Here is a 17,937-nt window from a genome sequence, read left to right on the forward strand (position 1 = left end):
AGTTGACAATCATGAGCAAACCTCAGTTTTAGTTCACTCAGCCACAATTTATTTTTAATCACAAATATATGTTAATTACTGTATTTTTATTTGCATAACGCATATCACCTGTCTAAAGTGTATACAAACTGTCAAAAATACTGCATATAATATTCCAATATTTTAGCCATAATACTAAAATAATCTTAACACCAGTAACAAGTTAGAGCTAGCAACATCAATGTCACAGGTTTGATTTCCCGGGGAATGTATTAACACCTTTAAAAAAAGTGTGCTTAATTGTACTGAATGTGCACTTGTAGTGTGCTTCACAACTGTAATTGTAGATAATATAGTAATGAAATAAAAGTGCTTATTTCTGCCAATTTTTGTACATTTATGTCATTAAACTATTGTTTTAAAGTCTACTGTTCCCAAAATAAGCACTCCTTTTAAAAGTAAAGTGTACTAACATGTACTTCTTTTTTAAAAGGGTTGATAAAATGTATACACTGAGTGGATAAAAGCATCAACCAGATAAAGGCTAATAAAAAAAGTTTCTGTGGTATAGGAAATACTACAGAAAAACGAATGTAATTTCTACATGAAAAAGTAAGTTCAGGCAATAATTTCTATTAAATTAATTTCAATAAATTCTATATTGGTACTTAATTCAAGCTTGTAGAAGTTAAAGCGTAAATATAAACGTTATAAAATTAAGTAAAACCTACTCAAATTTTCTGATACTAGCGTTCCCATCATGCACTAGGGCATTTTTTTTTTCAGCTGTATTTATCATTGTTTTTGTTGTTAGATTTAGTAACTTGAAATTTTGTTACGTCTGGAGTTTATTATCTACTCCAAATGACATTCAAGCTCAAAAATGAACCACAGAATGTTACCGTCATCGTGTATTGTGTACTTTACTGATGTAGATATGGTGTCTACATATTTATTGTATCATTTACTTAGATATTTCTGTGTAACATACTGTACAATTTAAGAGCATGGTTGTTTAGGTATAATAAGTGAAATGAAAGTGTTGCCAAGTAACTTTGACTAAGCAAAAATTACTCAATGTTTTACTGGCCAAGCTAAAGTTTTATTTTCTTTATTAATTTTACATAGATTTTACTTACAGTCAAGCCCAGAAATTATTCATACCCCTGGCAAATTCTGACTTAAAGTTATTAATTTTTCTTATACTTTTATTTACATTTGAACAAAAAGTGGCATGTCCAAAATTATTCATACCCTATGCAAACTGTCTCAGTCTATGGGAAAATCCAAAGTTCTACACCGTTCCAAATAGTTCAAGCTGTTCTAAAGCATCCTAATTATCCTGATTCATTGGAAACAGCTGTTTTAATTAACTTAACAGGTGAAAAACAGAAGCTCTGCTGTTGGTTTGTGGACAGTCATGGCTAAGACAAAGGAGCTCACCGAGGACCTGTGGCTGCGCATTGTGGCTGCTCATAAGGGCTATAAGACCATATCTAAATGTTTTGAAGTTCTAGTGACTACAGTGCAAATTATTATTAAAAATACAAGATGTTCTGAACTGTGAAAAATCTCAGAGGATGTGGTCGGAAGCCAAAAGTGACACCTGTGCTAGCCAGAAGGATAGATAGAAGGCCATCCTGATGAATCTGGGCTCTGCTTATGGCAACATCTCAAGGCAGACAGTCCAACGGACACTGCACATCGCTGGGTTCCACGGACGCAGACCAAGGAGGACACCACTTCTCCAGATAAGGCACACAAAAGCCTGCTTGGCCTTTGCAAATGCTCGTCTGGACAAAGAAGAAGACTTCTAGTCTTCTGTTTTATGGTCAGATGAAACAAAAAAATTAACCACAATGATGTAGCCTTCATTTGGCATAAAGAAAAGGAGAAGCCTTCAACCCTAAGAACACCATCCCCACTGTCAAACATGGTGGTGGGAACCTATTGTTTTTGTGTTGTTTTTTAGCCAGTGGACCAGGGAACCTAATCACAGTAAACGGCACCATGAAAAAGGAGCAATACATCAAAATTCGCAACAACAACATCAGGCAGCACCAGTGGACATTTCAGCACCAAATCGACCCAAAACACACAGCAAAAGTGGTGAAGAAAAGGTTAGCATGCTAAAAAAAAAAAACTTGCCGGTTGAATAAAAGTAACTTTAAGTCAGTAGCAGTAGCAGTAAAATTTACTTAAAGATAATTAAGAAAATTTTAATAAGTAAATCCTACAAGTATTTTTATTTTCAACTATTTACCATCCTATTTACCTAACACTTTCACTCTTTTCTTATTCAAACAAACACACCTTGAAAAGTAACATATGTCATCTCAGGATATTAGAAAGACAAATTAAAGTCTTTCCTGAGAGACCGTTCCAAATTCTTTACACATTTGTAAAACTCACTACAGTTTCTAAAACACAAGAGAGTCAAAACTCCCAAAGTTCTGTTCACAGATAGCAGTTACAGTGTAAATACGGTGAAACGGAAGGCGAGTGTAAATGTAGCTAAAGGCATATATGTTGGTACTTACAGATCAAACCTTAAGTTCTGTCTTTCTTCAAAGAAGTAGTCCAACATGAATTTTCGTACAAAATCTGGGTTCAAAGTGTTATCAATAACCTCCGTCCGCCCAAACTGAAAGAAAAAAAAGTGGAAGGTCAGTAAAAACAATCAACATTTTCTCATTGAACTGAAATCTGAGCTGAAAAAACTTCAAGAATGGACTGAAAATGATTTAAAGTGATTTACATAATTCCAAAACATGCATTAAAATATGCTAAAACAACAAAAAATATATTTCTATCCCCTTTTAACAGAACTTTATGTTCTTGAAAAAACAGGGTTTCACCGTTTTGAAAAGAATGAATGTGTGAGAAATATATCATCTAATTTTAATCCAAAAACATGTAAATTAATAAAAGGTTTTTTCAAGGTCTAACATAAAGGACATAACATTATGCATTAACATAAATTCAAAACAAAATGGTGCAACTGATCTCATACACAGTTTGAATCAATTTCATTTTCAACTATACATTAACCAAGTGTCATAAATAAAAATCAACAAGTATTTTTTTAATCCTGAGATATTTTCAGCATGTTTTTTTTTTTTGTCCTAAGGGCAAATACAAGTCAATGTTTACTGTATACACCTCCTACATTCCTGCTACCTTCAACTTTTTTTAGAGGTCAAAGAGGCACATGACGGGGTTGAGAGGTGTGTTGAAGCCTTGATACGATGTGAAAGGGACTTAACGTTTTAATGAGCCGACTTGAAAAGTGGGCTGGAGTTGTCTTGATATGAGCGTGGGTGAGAATGTTATTACATTCCCTGGGTGGCTTATCATATTTCACCAGCTAGTGATTGAAGTTAATAAATACACAGCCCTCTTAATGGTGCTTTTTGAGAGCCTGATATTTTCTCTGATTAGCTGGGAAGGCAAAATATGAAGAACTGATAGACAGAAAAAATAAGAGTGCCAAAAATAATTGAGATTACTATTCTGAGAATATTCCAAGCCCACATTTACATGTATGAATATTTATGAAACCAAGGGTCTGCTGGGCCCTTCAAGGGGTCGACACGACTGTGCCAGATTGTTCCGCTCACCTCTCGCCACTCTTTGTTGCCAATGCCTTGGGTGTACAGCACACAGACTGTGGAGAGCAAAGAGAGAGAGACAGATTGTGTTACACAAAGGCAGAATTTTTTTTCAAATGCCAAAAGACCTCTGACACTCTTAACTCAGAAGCACTTTGTGTAGTGTGTAATCTTGTGGTCTACTGTGTTTGAACAGAAACAGCTTAGAACCAGAGCGGTGGAATGCGATGAGATAAAAATCTCACTGGATGAGTTACAAAGCTGTTGTAAACCAGCCAGTATCCAAACCTGTATGCATTTCTTTCACAAAAGGAGATATTTTAAAGAATACTGATATGAAAAGCCTATAAATTTATAAAGAATACTGGTAACCAAGATGCCCATTGACTGCTATTGAATGGACAGTGAGACACTGAAAAAGTCAACATAAGTTCACTGGAAATACGTGCCTCTAAATGCATTTCTGCAAAACTTCTCATCCACATGAATTTGTTCTTAACCTTGTTCTTATGTTAATGAATTTGGAGTATTCTAAATCTGTGACCGCATGCTCGAGGCATAAGCATGTCTGTGGTTTTATGCAGAGAAACCTCGCAGCTCAAGCTTTAAAGCACCCTTTCTCACTCATTTAGAGTGTGTATATACATTATGAAACATCTTTAAGATGAATTATACAGCAAGAAGAATAATACAGTATGTTTAAAATGTATTCTTAACACATGTATGTGTTAATAAGCCCTCTCGGAGTATTTTCTGTATGTGTATTATGTAAGTGGATGCATTGTCTACATTTCTTTTCATAAATTACAAAGGTTATTGTTGAATCATGATTTGTTTATAAAAATGTGAATATGCATATTCATGTGTACGGTTAGTAGACGTACGGTGAGACCCAATGTCCTAGAGCTGTGGATAAGAGATAATATAGCTACAAAACGTGTGTGCAATACAAAAACAAAAAGCCTTAGGCGCAACTACTGAAACATGCAACAGACAGTGGCAAAATGTTTGTTTTTTTAATTGAGTATGTGTACATTTTTCCATGTGTGTCATAAGGATAATGGTAACGCTAAGAGACTGGGCCAACACTACTCAGCATAATTAAGATGGGGGCTCAGCACAAGTGCCCGCTTGCATGAATGCAAGGACCATGTCAGCGGCCCAGGAAGAGCTGACGTCTGTTTAGACCAGCTGATCATGAACAGGATTAGAAACAAATGGCAATAATTAAAAAAAAAAATCACTTACAAAAACTCAGGCATAGCTACTGCAATGCATGAAAGCAAAACAGGTGGAAAAGTGGACAAACATTCTGAAAGAAAAGAGAAAAGCAGGCAAGAAAAAAGTGAAGCAAGACAGTAAGACAAGAACGAGCAACAGAAGTATGAAAATCAATACAGATAATGACAATAATAGCAGAGTGATTAAAAGCAGAGCTGTTCATTGTTCCCGTTTCCTGTTCACTACCGTCACACATACACATGCATAAAAGAAAGCATCAAAGACTTTCAGTGCTCATTGTTCTTGAAATCACAGTTCTTTCAGTGACTCAGTCTGCCTTCTGTTTGTGAATAAACACACCTGATCGATAAATGTAGTGTTAGATTTGAATGAATATAGTAATAAAGTATAATGAAGTCTGCAAGAATGTAGAAAATGAGGGGGTGAATGAGTGAATGAATATGTTTAAACAAGTCAATAAAGAAATGAGTAAAAAGTGAGTAAATGATAGAGAGAAAAAGAAAATGTTTAGGAATGATAGAGGGAATGAATGAACGCAAGCACATCTTCAGTTATTAATGTGTGAATTAACAAGAAAGTAAATGACTGTAACTTGAAAGAGTGAAGTGAATACATAAATGCATGAATGAATGTGTAAATTAGTAAGACAAATTAGTAATTAAATGAATTTGAGGAATTGGTCAATGTCAAGCAAGTCAATGAATCGAAAAGTGACTGAATGGGTGAGTGAATAAGAGTAGAAACAAGTACATAAATAAGTGAGTGAGTGAGTGAGTGAGTGAATGAATGAATGAGATAGTGAGACTATAAACAAATTGATAAATGAATGAGTGTGTGAGTGAGTGAGTGAGTTAATGAGTGAATGAATGAAAATATCAAGTGAATTATAAAGTTAGTAAAAGAATAAGTTTTGTCGACGAGAAGTCAATGAGTAATTCAGTGAGTAAACGGGTGAGAAAGTGAATGAATAGGTGAGCTTACTAGGGTGAATAAATGAGTGAGTGAACAAGTAACAGTCCAGAACTAGACATTGGAGCAAATCAAATGAGGGACTAAATTAATTAGAGTTAGAGTGTGAGTGTTTGAGTGAATTGAATGAATGCAAAGGTTGAGTAATGAATGAATTAATTAATTAATAAGAAAATGAGTGAAGATTAAACAAATGAGTGTATAAACAAGTGAATAAATGTACAATAGCAAAACAAGTAAATGTGTGGGTGGGTCAGTGAATGAATGAACAAGTGTAAATGAGTGAGTGAGTGAACAAGTAACAGTTCAGAACTAGACATTTGAGCAAATCAAATGAGGGAATAAATTAATGAGTTAGAGTGTGAGTGTTTGAGTGAATTGAATGAATGCAAAAATTGAGTAATGAATGAATAAGAAAATGAGTGAAGATTAAACAAATGAGTGTATAAACAAGTGAATAAATGTACAATAGCAAAACAAGCAAATGGGTGGGTGGGTCAGTGAATGAATGAACAAGCGTAAATGAGTGAGTGAGTGAGTGAGTGAGTGAGTGAGTGAGTGAGTGAGTGAGTGAGTGAGTGAGTGAGTGAGTGAGTGAGTGAGTGAACAAAAATGAGGGACTAAATGAGTTAGAGTGTTTGAGTAAATTAAATGAATGGTTAAATAATGAGTGAATGAATAAGAAAGACTATATGTGAAGAGTAAATGAATGAGTGTATAAACAAGTGAATGTGTGCAAGAGTATAAACAAGTAAATCAGTGAGTGAGTAAGTGAATGAATGAACAAGAGTCAAATGAAGGACCAAATTAATGAGTTAGAGTGTGAGTGAATACATGAATGAATGAATGCAAAGGTTGAGTAAGGAGTGAATGAATGAAAAAGAAAAAGAGTATATATACAAGTTAATCAATGTGAGGAAGAGTATATACCAGTAAATGGGTGGGTGAGTAAGTGAGTGAGTAAGTGAATGAATAAATAAATAAGTAACAGTTCAGGACTAGATATCTGAGGAAGTCAAATTAGGGACTAAATGAATGAGTTAGAGTGTATGTGTATGTGTATGTGTATGTGTATGTGTATGTGTATGTGTATGTGTACGAGTAAATAAAAGAATGAATGCAAAGGTTGAGTAATGAGTGAAAGATTGGGAAAGAAAATGAGTGAAGAGTAAACAAATGAGTGTATAAACATGTGAATAACTGAGTAAGAGTATAAACAAGTACATGAGTGAGTGAGTGAATAAGTGAGTGAATGAACAAGAGAAAATGAGTGAGTGAGTGAGTGAGTGAGTGAGTGAGTGAGTGAGTGAGTGAGTGAGTGAGTGAGTGAGTGAGTGAGTGAGGGAACAAGCAACAGTTGAGGAGTAGATATCTTAACAAGTCAAATGAGGGACTAAATTTATGAGTTAGAATAAGTGTACGAGTGAATAAATCAATTAATGCAAAAGTTGAGTATTAATGAATGCAAGATTAAAATAAGTAAATGGGTGAGTGAGCGAATGAGTGAGTGAGTGAGTGAGTGAGTGAGTGAGACAATGAACAAGAGTAAATAAGTGAGTGAGTGAGTGAGTGAGTGAGTGAGTGAGTGAGTGAGTGAGTAAACAAGAGTAAATGAGTGAGTGAGTGAGTGAGTGAGTGAGTAACAGTTCATGACTAGACATTTGAGCAAGTCAAATGAGGGACAATGTTAATGATGTTAGAGTGCGAGTGTATGAGTGAATAAATCAATGAAAGCAAAGGTTGAGTAATGAGTGAGTGAATGAATGAGAAAGTAAAAGAGTGATGAGTAAATAAATGAGTGTATAAACAAACAAAAAATGTGACCAAGATTAAAACAAGTAAATGGGCGAGGGAGTGAACAAGAGTAAATGAGTGCGTGAGTGAGTGAGTGAGTGAGTGAGTGAGTGAGTGAGTGAGTGAGTGAGTGAGTGAGTGAACAAGAGTAAATGAGTGAGTGAGTGAGTGAGTGAGTGAGTGAGTGAGTGAGTGAGTGAGTGAGTGAATGAGTAACAGTCCAGGACTAGACATTTGAGCCAGTCAAATAAGGGACTAAATTAATGAGTTAGAGTGTGAGTATGTGATTGATTTAATTAATGAATGCAAAGGTTGAGTAATGAGTGAATAAATGAGAAAGAAAAAGAGTGACGAGTAAATGAATGAGTGTATAAACAAACAAATAAATGTGACCAAGAGTAAAACAAGTAAATGGGTGAGTGAGTGAACAAGAGTAAATGAGTCAGTGAGTGAACGAGTGAGTGAGTGAGTGAGTGAGTGAGTGAGTGAGTGAGTGAGTGAGTGAGTGAGTGAGTGAATGAGTAACAGTTCAGGACTAGACATTTGAGCAAGTCAAATGAGGGACAAAATGAATGAGTTAGAGTGTGAGTGTATGAATGAATAAATCAAGAAAAGCAAAGGTTGAGTAATGAGTGAATGAATGAGAAAAAAAGAGTGATGAGTAAATAAATGAGTGTATAAATAAACAAAAAATGTGACCAAGAGTAAAACAAGTAAATGGGTGAGTGAACAAAAGTAAATTAGTCAGTGAGTGAACGAGTGAGTGAGTGAGTAAACAACAGTAAATGAGTGAGTGAGTGAATGAGTAACAGTCCAGGACTAGACATTTGAGCAGTGGTGGAGGTAATGAATTACAACTACTCACGTTACTGTAATTAAGTACATTGTTTGGGTATTTGTACTTTCATGAGTACAAACAATTTTAAGTCTCTAATTTTACTTGTACTTGAGTACAAATTAACCTGGGTAATTTACTTAATTACTTTTAAAATCACAATTTGTTACAGAGTACTGTAATTTTAATTAATATTTCAACAACTGACCGACATTTCGGTAGCCAATAAAAATATCTTCTTAACGGACCAATGAAAAGCCTGGTATAGAAAAATATGTAACAAGAAAAACATGTTCCGTTATTTTTATTTATTTTTTTCCGGCGCGCTATTGATAACATAATCATCACTAGAACTAGGGCTGGGCGATAAATCGATTTTATAGATTAACTCAAATGTGTTGTTTACATCGATTTGTTTGAATGAAACTCGGTTTTCTCTTTTATATGCACCGACGCTCCTCTCTGGGCTCCAGCAGTTCCGAATGGGCTCAGCCCTCCCCCGCGCATTCACCAAATTAGAAACACACTAATATACTGTATATATTTGTTTTCAGAAAGGCACGGAAAACAAATAATGGGAGCCACTAAAGGGATATGATTAGCTGCTTGTTAGCAAGTTAGCCGGACCCGATCAGCATATTTGTGTTTGCGTTCAGGGGAGCTTCAAAGGTTTCTACGTGTTTTTGCAACGTACTGTAGAGTAATGTATCACGGACATATCTCAAGAATGCTTTCAGAAACAAAGTGTAGAGAGAGTGTCAATAAGAGACTTATTGTGCAGTATATAGCGAGCGTTGTTGATTATAATAGAGCTTTGTGATATTGTGAACCAAGATGAGTAACAGCTTTTAATAATGTTTAAGGGAGTTTGTAAATGAGATATTGATTTAATACAATGGCTAAATAAACAAGTGACTTACATTGTCTGACTATAACACTACCGCCTAATTTTGCTCTATTTCATGGTCAAAAGTAGTCTGAAACAAGTCACATCTAATTAAACCGCTGAGTGTTTATGAATTTTTTTATGAGTTTTTAAAGGAATCTAGTGAAATGATTCAATTTCCCATTCATAAAAACAGCTACTCGCTTTATTCTGAGTGAACCAGCGGTTCAAATGAATGATATGATTCAGTCATTAAATCAGTGACTTGCTGCCACATGCTCGTTTCAGTTATTTAAATAATTCAATATTTCTGTATTAAAAATTTTATATTTTTATATACGATATAACTGCAAGAGAAAAGCATGGAAATTATATAATAGCTAATAAGAATGGGAACTGGTGGAAAGTGATCACTGATGCAGTTGCAATGTAGGCTATATTACAAAATATATGATGCCCATTTGTTGTGGAAAAGCTGTGATTTCTTTACAAGCTAAATGACGTAGGGGGAAAAATCTATTCAAAACGTAAATCGGATTTTTTGTGAAAAAAATCTGGGATTTTATTTTTAGGCCATTTCGCCCAGCTCTAACTAAAACATGTAAATCCATCATCATTGTAATACAGACAGTATTAATTAATTCCTAATTTGTTTATTTGTTCTTATTTCATTGCTTACTGTCTACTTGTTTTAATATCTTATATATATATATATATATATATATATATATATATATATATATATATATTAGTAAGGCATACTGTTGTTGTTTTTTCTTATTGTAAGTGTTATGTAATGAATGAAAAATATATATGGTGATTAACCTATAATTTTATTTGTATAATTCTTCTATGATTTTTTTCCCCAGAGGAAACAACCATCTAAGATTGATCAGTACCATGACATCATAAAAGCAGTGTGTGCTTTATAGTCTGGATCTTGTCTGAATCAGCAATTATGGATAATACAATACATACCACCAGCTAAAAAGTAATTAGTACTCTGAGTAGTTTTTATGAAGAGTAATTTGTACTTTTACTTAATTACTTTTTTAACACCAGTACTTTTACTTGTAATTGAGTACAATTTCAGCAATGTAACGGTAATTTTCAGTACTCTTTCCACCACTGCATTTGAGCAAGTCAAATAAGGGACAAAATGAATTAGTTAGAGTGTGAGTGTATGAGTGAATAAATCAAGGAAAGCAAAGGTTGAGTAATGAGTGAATGAATGAGAAAGAAAAAGAGTGATGAGTAAATGAACGAGTGTATAAACAAGCGAATAAATGTGACCAATAGTAAAAAAAAAGTAAATGGGCGAGGGAGTGAAGACAAAATTAATGATGTTAGAGTGTGAGTGTATGAGTGAATAAATCAATGAAAGCAAAGGTTGAGTAATGAGTGAATGAATGAGAAAAAAAGAGTGATGAGTAAATGAATGAGTGTATAAACAAGCAAATAAATGTGACCAATAGTAAAACAAGTAAATGGGCGAGGGAGTGAACAAGAGTAAATGAGTGAGTGAGTGAGTGAGTGAGTGAGTGAGTGAGTGAGCGAGCGAGCGAGCGAATGAGTAACAGTTCAGGACTAGACATTTGAGCAAGTCAAATGAGGGACTAAATTAATGAGTGAGCGAGTGAGATAGTAAGTAAAGAAAAGTAAATGAGTGAATGAGTAACAGTTCAGGACTAAGTGAGTGAGTGAATAAATGGGTGGTTCAATGAGTGAGGTGAATGTGTGTGTGTGTGTGTGTGTGTGTGTGTGTGTGTGTGTAACGGTAAATGTAACGGTACTTGTAATTGAGTATAAATTTTCAGTACTCTTTCCACCACTGCATTTGAGCAAGTCAAATAAGGGACAAAATGAATTAGTTAGAGTGTGAGTGTATGAGTGAATAAATCAAGGAAAGCAAAGGTTGAGTAATGAGTGAATGAATGAGAAAGAAAAAGAGTGATGAGTAAATGAACGAGTGTATAAACAAGCGAATAAATGTGACCAATAGTAAAAAAAAGTAAATGGGCGAGGGAGTGAAGAAGAGTAAATGAGTCAGTGAGTGAACGAGTGAGTGAGTGAGTGAACAAGAGTAAATGAGTGAGTGAGTGAGTGAGTGAGTACCAGTTCAGAACTAGACATTTGACCAAGTCAAATGAGGGACAAAATTAATGAGTTAGAGTGAGTGAACAAGAGTAAATGAGTGAGTGAGTGAGTGAGTGAGTGAGTGAGTGAGTGAGTGAGTGAGTGAGTGAGTGAGTGAGTGAGTGAACAAGAGTAAATGAGTGAGCGAGTGAGTAACTGTTCAGGACTAGACATTTGACCAAGTCAAAATGAATGAGTTAGAGTGAGTGAACAAGAGTAAATGAGTGAGTGAGTGAGTGAGTGAGTGAGTGAGTGAGTGAGTGAGTGAGTGAGTGAACAAGAGTAAATGAGTGAGCGAGTGAGTAACAGTTCAGGACTAGACATTTGACCAAGTCAAAATGAATGAGTTAGAGTGAGTGAACAAGAGTAAATGAGTCAGTGAGTGAACGAGTGAGTGAGTGAGTGAGTGAGTGAGTGAGTGAGTGAGTGAGAGAATGAACAAGAGTAAATGAGTGAGTGAGTGAGTGAGTGAGTGAGTGAGTGAGTGAGTGAGTGAGTGAGTAACAGTTCATGACAATACATTTGACCAAGTCAAATGAGGGACAAAATTAATGATGTTAGAGTGTGAGTGTATGAGTGAATAAATCAATGAAAGCAAAGGTTGAGTAATGAGTGAATGAATGAGAAAAAAAGAGTGATGAGTAAATGAATGAGTGTATAAACAAGCAAATAAATGTGACCAATAGTAAAACAAGTAAATGGGCGAGGGAGTGAACAAGAGTAAATGAGTGAGTGAGTGAGTGAGTGAGTGAGTGAGTGAGTGAGTGAGTGAGCGAGCGAGCGAATGAGTAACAGTTCAGGACTAGACATTTGAGCAAGTCAAATGAGGGACTAAATTAATGAGTGAGCGAGTGAGATAGTAAGTAAAGAAAAGTAAATGAGTGAATGAGTAACAGTTCAGGACTAAGTGAGTGAGTGAATAAATGGGTGGTTCAATGAGTGAGGTGAATGTGTGTGTGTGTGTGTGTGTGTGTGTGTGTGTGTGTGTGTGTGTGTGTGTGTGTGTGTGTGTGTGTGTGTGTGTGTGTGTGTGTGTGTGTGGTATTCATAACGTTGTGGGGACCAAATGTCCCCATAAGGATAGGAATACCAGTAGATTTTGACCTTGTGGGGACATTTCTCAGGTCCCCATGAGGAAACAGGCTTATAAATCATGCACAATGAGTTTTTTTTGAGGAAGTAAAAGTTTGCACAATCTCCTGTGAGGGCTAGGTTTAGGTGTAGGGTAGGGTTAGGGCGATAGAAAATACGGTTTGTACAGTATAAAAACCATTACGCCTATGGAATGTCCCCATAAAACATGAAAACCAGTGTGTGTGTGTGTGTGTGTGTGTGTGTGTGTGTGTGTGTGTGTGTGTGTGAGTGAGTGAGTGAGTGAGTGAGTGAGTGAGTGAGTGTGTGTGAGTGAGTGAGTGAGTGAGTGAAGGAGAAACAATTCAAGACTGAGTGAGTGAGTGAGTGATTGAGTGAATAAATGAGCGATTCAATGAGTATGAGTGTGAGAGTGAGTGACTGAGCAAGTGATTAATTTTATGGGTTAAAATGAGTAAATGAGTGAGTAAATTAATGAGTGATTCAGTGACAGTTTGAGTATATTAATGAATGAAAATGTAAGTTTGTATCATAAGTTTGAATGAGTGAAAACAACTGTTAATGAGTGTCTAAACAAGCACATAAATGAATAAGTGATTGTGTGTTCTACTTATGCTAAATCTTTGAAAGTAGCAAGGACATTACAAATCATAAAAACAATTTTATACAAATTAATACAAAAACTAAATCCTATAAAACACACAAAGTAGGCTAAGAACATTTAGTATCATCTCTCAGGCGCATCTCTTCGCCTGTACTTTTGAATTTAAATTACTCTGATATTCGAGGCCAAATGTGTGACATTTACATTTTCTTCTCAGAAGGACTTTGTGGAGTTGGAGGCAAATATTACAATAAGCGGGCTGCCCACAGTGTGTCTATATCTGAGGCCCGTGCCACATTCAGATCTGAAGCTTGGAGGCTTTACTTCACACAATCAGTGCGAGAGAAAGCAAACAGAAAGCAATGAGTCATGTGATTGTGTAAGCATTCAGACAGTGAAGACAGTCCCCTCTTAACAAGGCTGAAAGCAGTTTATCGTACTGCCGTATGCGAGGTCATAGTAAACCATGGCCTGAGAAACAATTCTGAATATTTTTCTAGGTTTGATAAACATATTACATGGTACAGTATGCATTTGTGCAACAAGGGAGAGGAAAGACTTACTTGGGTCTGATTTGGAAAACGTGTCTCTGTCAAGCAGGTTTCTGTAAAAAAGAAATGAAACAAAGAGTTAGACAACATATTTCTGTGTGTTTGTGTAAACTGTTGGTGTTGGCACAAAAGTATTAAGTTTTAAGTAGGAAAGGCCAGAAGAAATTTTTAATTTTTACAGTCAGTCTGAAACTACTTGATGCATCCTTGTAACTTTTAAAAGGTTATGTATTTATATTTTTTTCCATAATACCAAGATCCTCTGTGTAAGCCTGTGTGATTAATGTTAACCAACATCCTACAAATTAAATTCTAAAGTTAATAAAACTATGGACAGCTGAAGAAAACTACAAATAAAAATTATACTTTAAAACACTGATTTACTGAGCACAAACTTCAAGTGGCAACATAATGGCTTGTTCATGATTAAAGAAATAATAAAACCAATTAGAGCATTACAATTGCCCTTCTGTTACAGTTGACCCCAGTCTCGTCTCCAGAGTTACGTTAATAGCGAATAGAAGATGTGGCTTGGCCTGCACAAACTAATTACGACAAACTAACGAAAACTGACAGCCATTGAAGATCTAGTTAACTGGACTAAAACACCACAATATTGTTCACAATAAGAGCACCACGATCAGCCAGACAGAGTGAAGTTACATATGCAGAGATGAGCAAACCATAAAAAAGGTCATTCACATATAAAAGTCTTAAAGGTACAGTATCAGGGTATGTTTGCACCACAACAATGTACTAGAAACGGGTCATGTCACTTTTATAAAGAAGCACTGTGTCTGCACACATATAAACATGCATTTTGAAGCGTGTTTTCAAAAGTTTTCAGGCCCCTGAAATGCTGTTCCCTTACCAAAAAGAAACACTTAAGTAAAGTTCCAGGATATTTTTAAGTATACTTTATGTAGTAAGTATACAAATATCAGTGTACTAGTAGTAGTGTACTATTTCAGTACTCCTTGGGACTAAATTGGTCCACTTTCTAGTATATAAATGTATACTTTTAAGTATAACAGTAGTAAACTTAGTTTACATCTGTTTTTAGTTTGTACTGCAAGTATACTAAATGTGAACTTATAGATATACTGATAATTTACTAATTAAATACTTTTTATGCATTTTTAGTACACTTTGAAGTATAGTCTCAGTAAACATTTGAATCTAGCTTCATGCATTCTTTTTTTTAACTTGTGGGTAATGTAAGTTTCATTAAAAAATAAATAAATAAATAAATAACATTTTGAACAAAAGCGAAAAAAAGACAAATTATGTTAATCAAAATGTAAATTCGATTAACACCTCAAAGCTTGACAGTGATTATTACATCTTCATGGGTCAACAATTTATTCCATAATGTTACACAGTTTTACAAATCTGTGGTCTTGATGCTGTTTTATGTCTGACGCTTATGTTAGATTACATGTGGAAGCATCTGTTGTTTTGGTTTCTTTTTCACTTGTGTTTTGTAAATTCTGTACAGAAGATGTGTAATAGCGCCCTTAGTGTATAACAATAAAAACGCAGATTCCCATAGCTCATATATATTTAGACTATACTGTAAGTATAAGTCAAGTATACTCAAATGTCATTATGACTTAAAGTTACTTTTATTTAACCAGCAAGTTTTTTTATTTATTAGAAATGACACAGACGTCTCCCAGAAGATAAGACGATGTACAAGAGGCATCATTGTGAAAAAAATTATTACTCATCTTTTATTTACATTTGAACAAAAAGTGGCATGTCCAAAATTATTCATACCCTTACTCAACAATCAATAGAAAAGCCTTTATTGGCTGTTACAGCAATCAAAGGCTTTTTATAATTGCTAATCAGCTTTTTGCATGTCTCCACTGGTATTTTTGCCTAAACATCTTTAGCGATGAGCTCCAATTCTTTCAGGTTGGAGGGTCTCCTTGCCATCACCCTGATCTTTAGCTCTCTTTACAGATTCTCAATTGGGTTTAAGTCAGGACTCTGGCTGGGCCACTGCAAAACGTTAATGTTTTTGTCTGATAACCATTTTTTCACCACATTTGCTGTGTGTTTTGGGTCGTTGTCATGCTCAAATGTCCACTGGTGCCCGAGGCCAAGTTTCGCTGCAGACTGCCTGATGTTGTTGTTGAGAATTTTGAAGTATTGCTCCTTTTTCATGGTACTGTTTACTGTGATTAGGTTCCCTGGTCCACAGGCTAAAAAAACACCACCAAAACATCAGGTTCCCACCACCATGTTTGACAGTGGGGATGGTGTTCTTAGGGTTGAAGGCTTCTCCTTTTTTACGCCAATTGAAGGCTACATCATTGTGGCCAAACAATTCAATTTTTGTTTCATCTGTCCATAAAACAGAAGACCAGAAGTCTTCTTCTTTGTCCAGATGAGCATTTGCAAAGGCCAAGCAAGCTTTTGTGTGCCTTATCTGGAGAAGTGGTGTCCTCCTTGGTCTGCGTCCGTGGAACCCAGCGGTGTGCAGTGTCCGTTGGAATGTCTCCTTTGAGATGTTGCCACCAGCAGAGCCCAGATTCATCAGGATGGCCTTGGTGGTGATCCTTGGATTCTTTTTTACCTCTCTCACTTAGGGTTACCACTTTTAATACCCAAGAATAAGGGACGCATTGGGGGGGGGGGGGTGATCATGTAATCATGTAATCAGTGTAATCATGTCCCATATCTCAAAAATGCTGCAGTAAAAAGGCTTCATATGAGTTTTGCATATAATATGGGACGTCCTAAATAAGAACTGATCATTGTTTTTTTCTACTTTTTAGAAATGGGGTCTATATACCCCATTAAAATGTAATCATGTCCCATATCTCAAAAATGCTGCAGTAAAAAGGTTTCCTATTAGTTTTGCATATAATATGGGACGTCCTGAATAAGAACTGATCATTGTTTTTTTTTCTACTTATTAGACTCTGAAGTCTAATAATGTCCCATTTCTCAGAAAAGAACCGTCAAGTACACCAATAAATAAAACGGATATTAAAGCAGAAATGCAAATAAATAAGTAAATACAAATTCACGAGCATTTTGTAGTATTATCTCTCAGTCCTGGGCGTCTAAATGAAAAGCGCTCTGCAAGCGCGTTCTCTCTGTGTTGTTTCTGAAACTACCGTAATCACTGTAATATGCGCGCACTCTTAAAATCAATCGCGGCTGGCTTGACCGTGTTTTTCTGAACCGCAGCTGGCTTTACCGCAGTGATTATTTGCATGAGACTCTGCTTTAAAAAAAAAATATAAAAAATACGGGACAAAACCCGTCCCGTATTGATTCAAAACGGGACGCGCAATTTCATTCTCAAATACGGGACGATTCCGTATTTTAAGGGACGGGTGGCAACCCTACTCTCACTAATCCTCCTGGCCAACACTGGTGTCACTTTTGGCTTCCGACCACGTCCTCTGAGATTTTCTACAGTGCGGAGTGTCTTTTTTTTAAAGGAAAGGGGGTGAGTGAGGCCAAGTATGGTGACCCATACAAGGAATTTGTGCTCTGCATTTAACCCATCCAAGTGCACACACACAGTAGTGAACACACACACACCGTGAACACACACCCGGAGCAGTGGGCAGCCATTGCTGCGGCGCCCGGGGAGCAGTTGGGGGATCGGTGCCTTGCTCAAGGGACTCACCTCAGTCATGGTATTGAGGGTGGAGAGGGTGCTGTACATTCACTCCCCCCACCTACAATCCCTGCCGGACCTGAGACTCGAACCTGCAACCTTTGGGTTACAAGTCCGAATCTCTAACCATTAGGCCACGGCTGCCCCCATTAATAATACTTAGTAGCCACTGGAACTTCAAAACATTTAGATATGGTCTTATAGCCCTTTCCTATCTTCCTGAGCAGCCACAATGCGCAGCCGCAAGTCCTCCGTGAGCTCCTTTGTCTTAGCCATGACTGTCCACAAACCAACAACAGAGAGCTTCTGTTTTTCACCTGTTGAGTTGAATCAGGGTAATTAGGATGCTTTAGAACAGCTTGGAATATTTGGAATGGTATAGAACTTTTGATTTTCCCATAGACTGTGACAGTTTGCAAAGGGTATGAATAATTTTGGACATGCCACTTTTTGTTCAAATGTAAATTAAAGCTGAGAAATATTCTACATTGTCTTATTATCGTTTGGGAGAAGCCTATGTCACTTCCGGTCAAAAAAAAAAAATTCTGGTTGAATAAAAGTAGCTTTAAGTCAGAATTTGCTGATATATTTTCGG

General features: G+C 36.0%; 1 protein-coding gene across 2 annotated transcripts in view; it reads right to left on the reverse strand.

The window, feature by feature from the left end:
• LOC141333810 (copine-8) overlaps positions 1 to 17,937 on the reverse strand; it is a 187,040-nt gene that overhangs the window by 127,661 nt on the left and 41,442 nt on the right. For both annotated transcript variants that reach the window (XM_073838952.1, XM_073838951.1), the window contains exons 2-4: positions 13,712 to 13,752; positions 3,600 to 3,646; positions 2,520 to 2,623 (exon numbers count right to left, since the gene is read on the reverse strand). In XM_073838952.1, the coding sequence (XP_073695053.1) occupies positions 2,520 to 2,623; positions 3,600 to 3,646; positions 13,712 to 13,752 (192 nt within the window). The remainder of the gene's footprint in view (positions 1 to 2,519; positions 2,624 to 3,599; positions 3,647 to 13,711; positions 13,753 to 17,937) is intronic.

The sequence above is a fragment of the Garra rufa genome, chromosome 4 (assembly GCF_049309525.1).
Source record: "Garra rufa chromosome 4, GarRuf1.0, whole genome shotgun sequence".
Taxonomy (NCBI): Eukaryota; Metazoa; Chordata; class Actinopteri; order Cypriniformes; family Cyprinidae; genus Garra; species Garra rufa.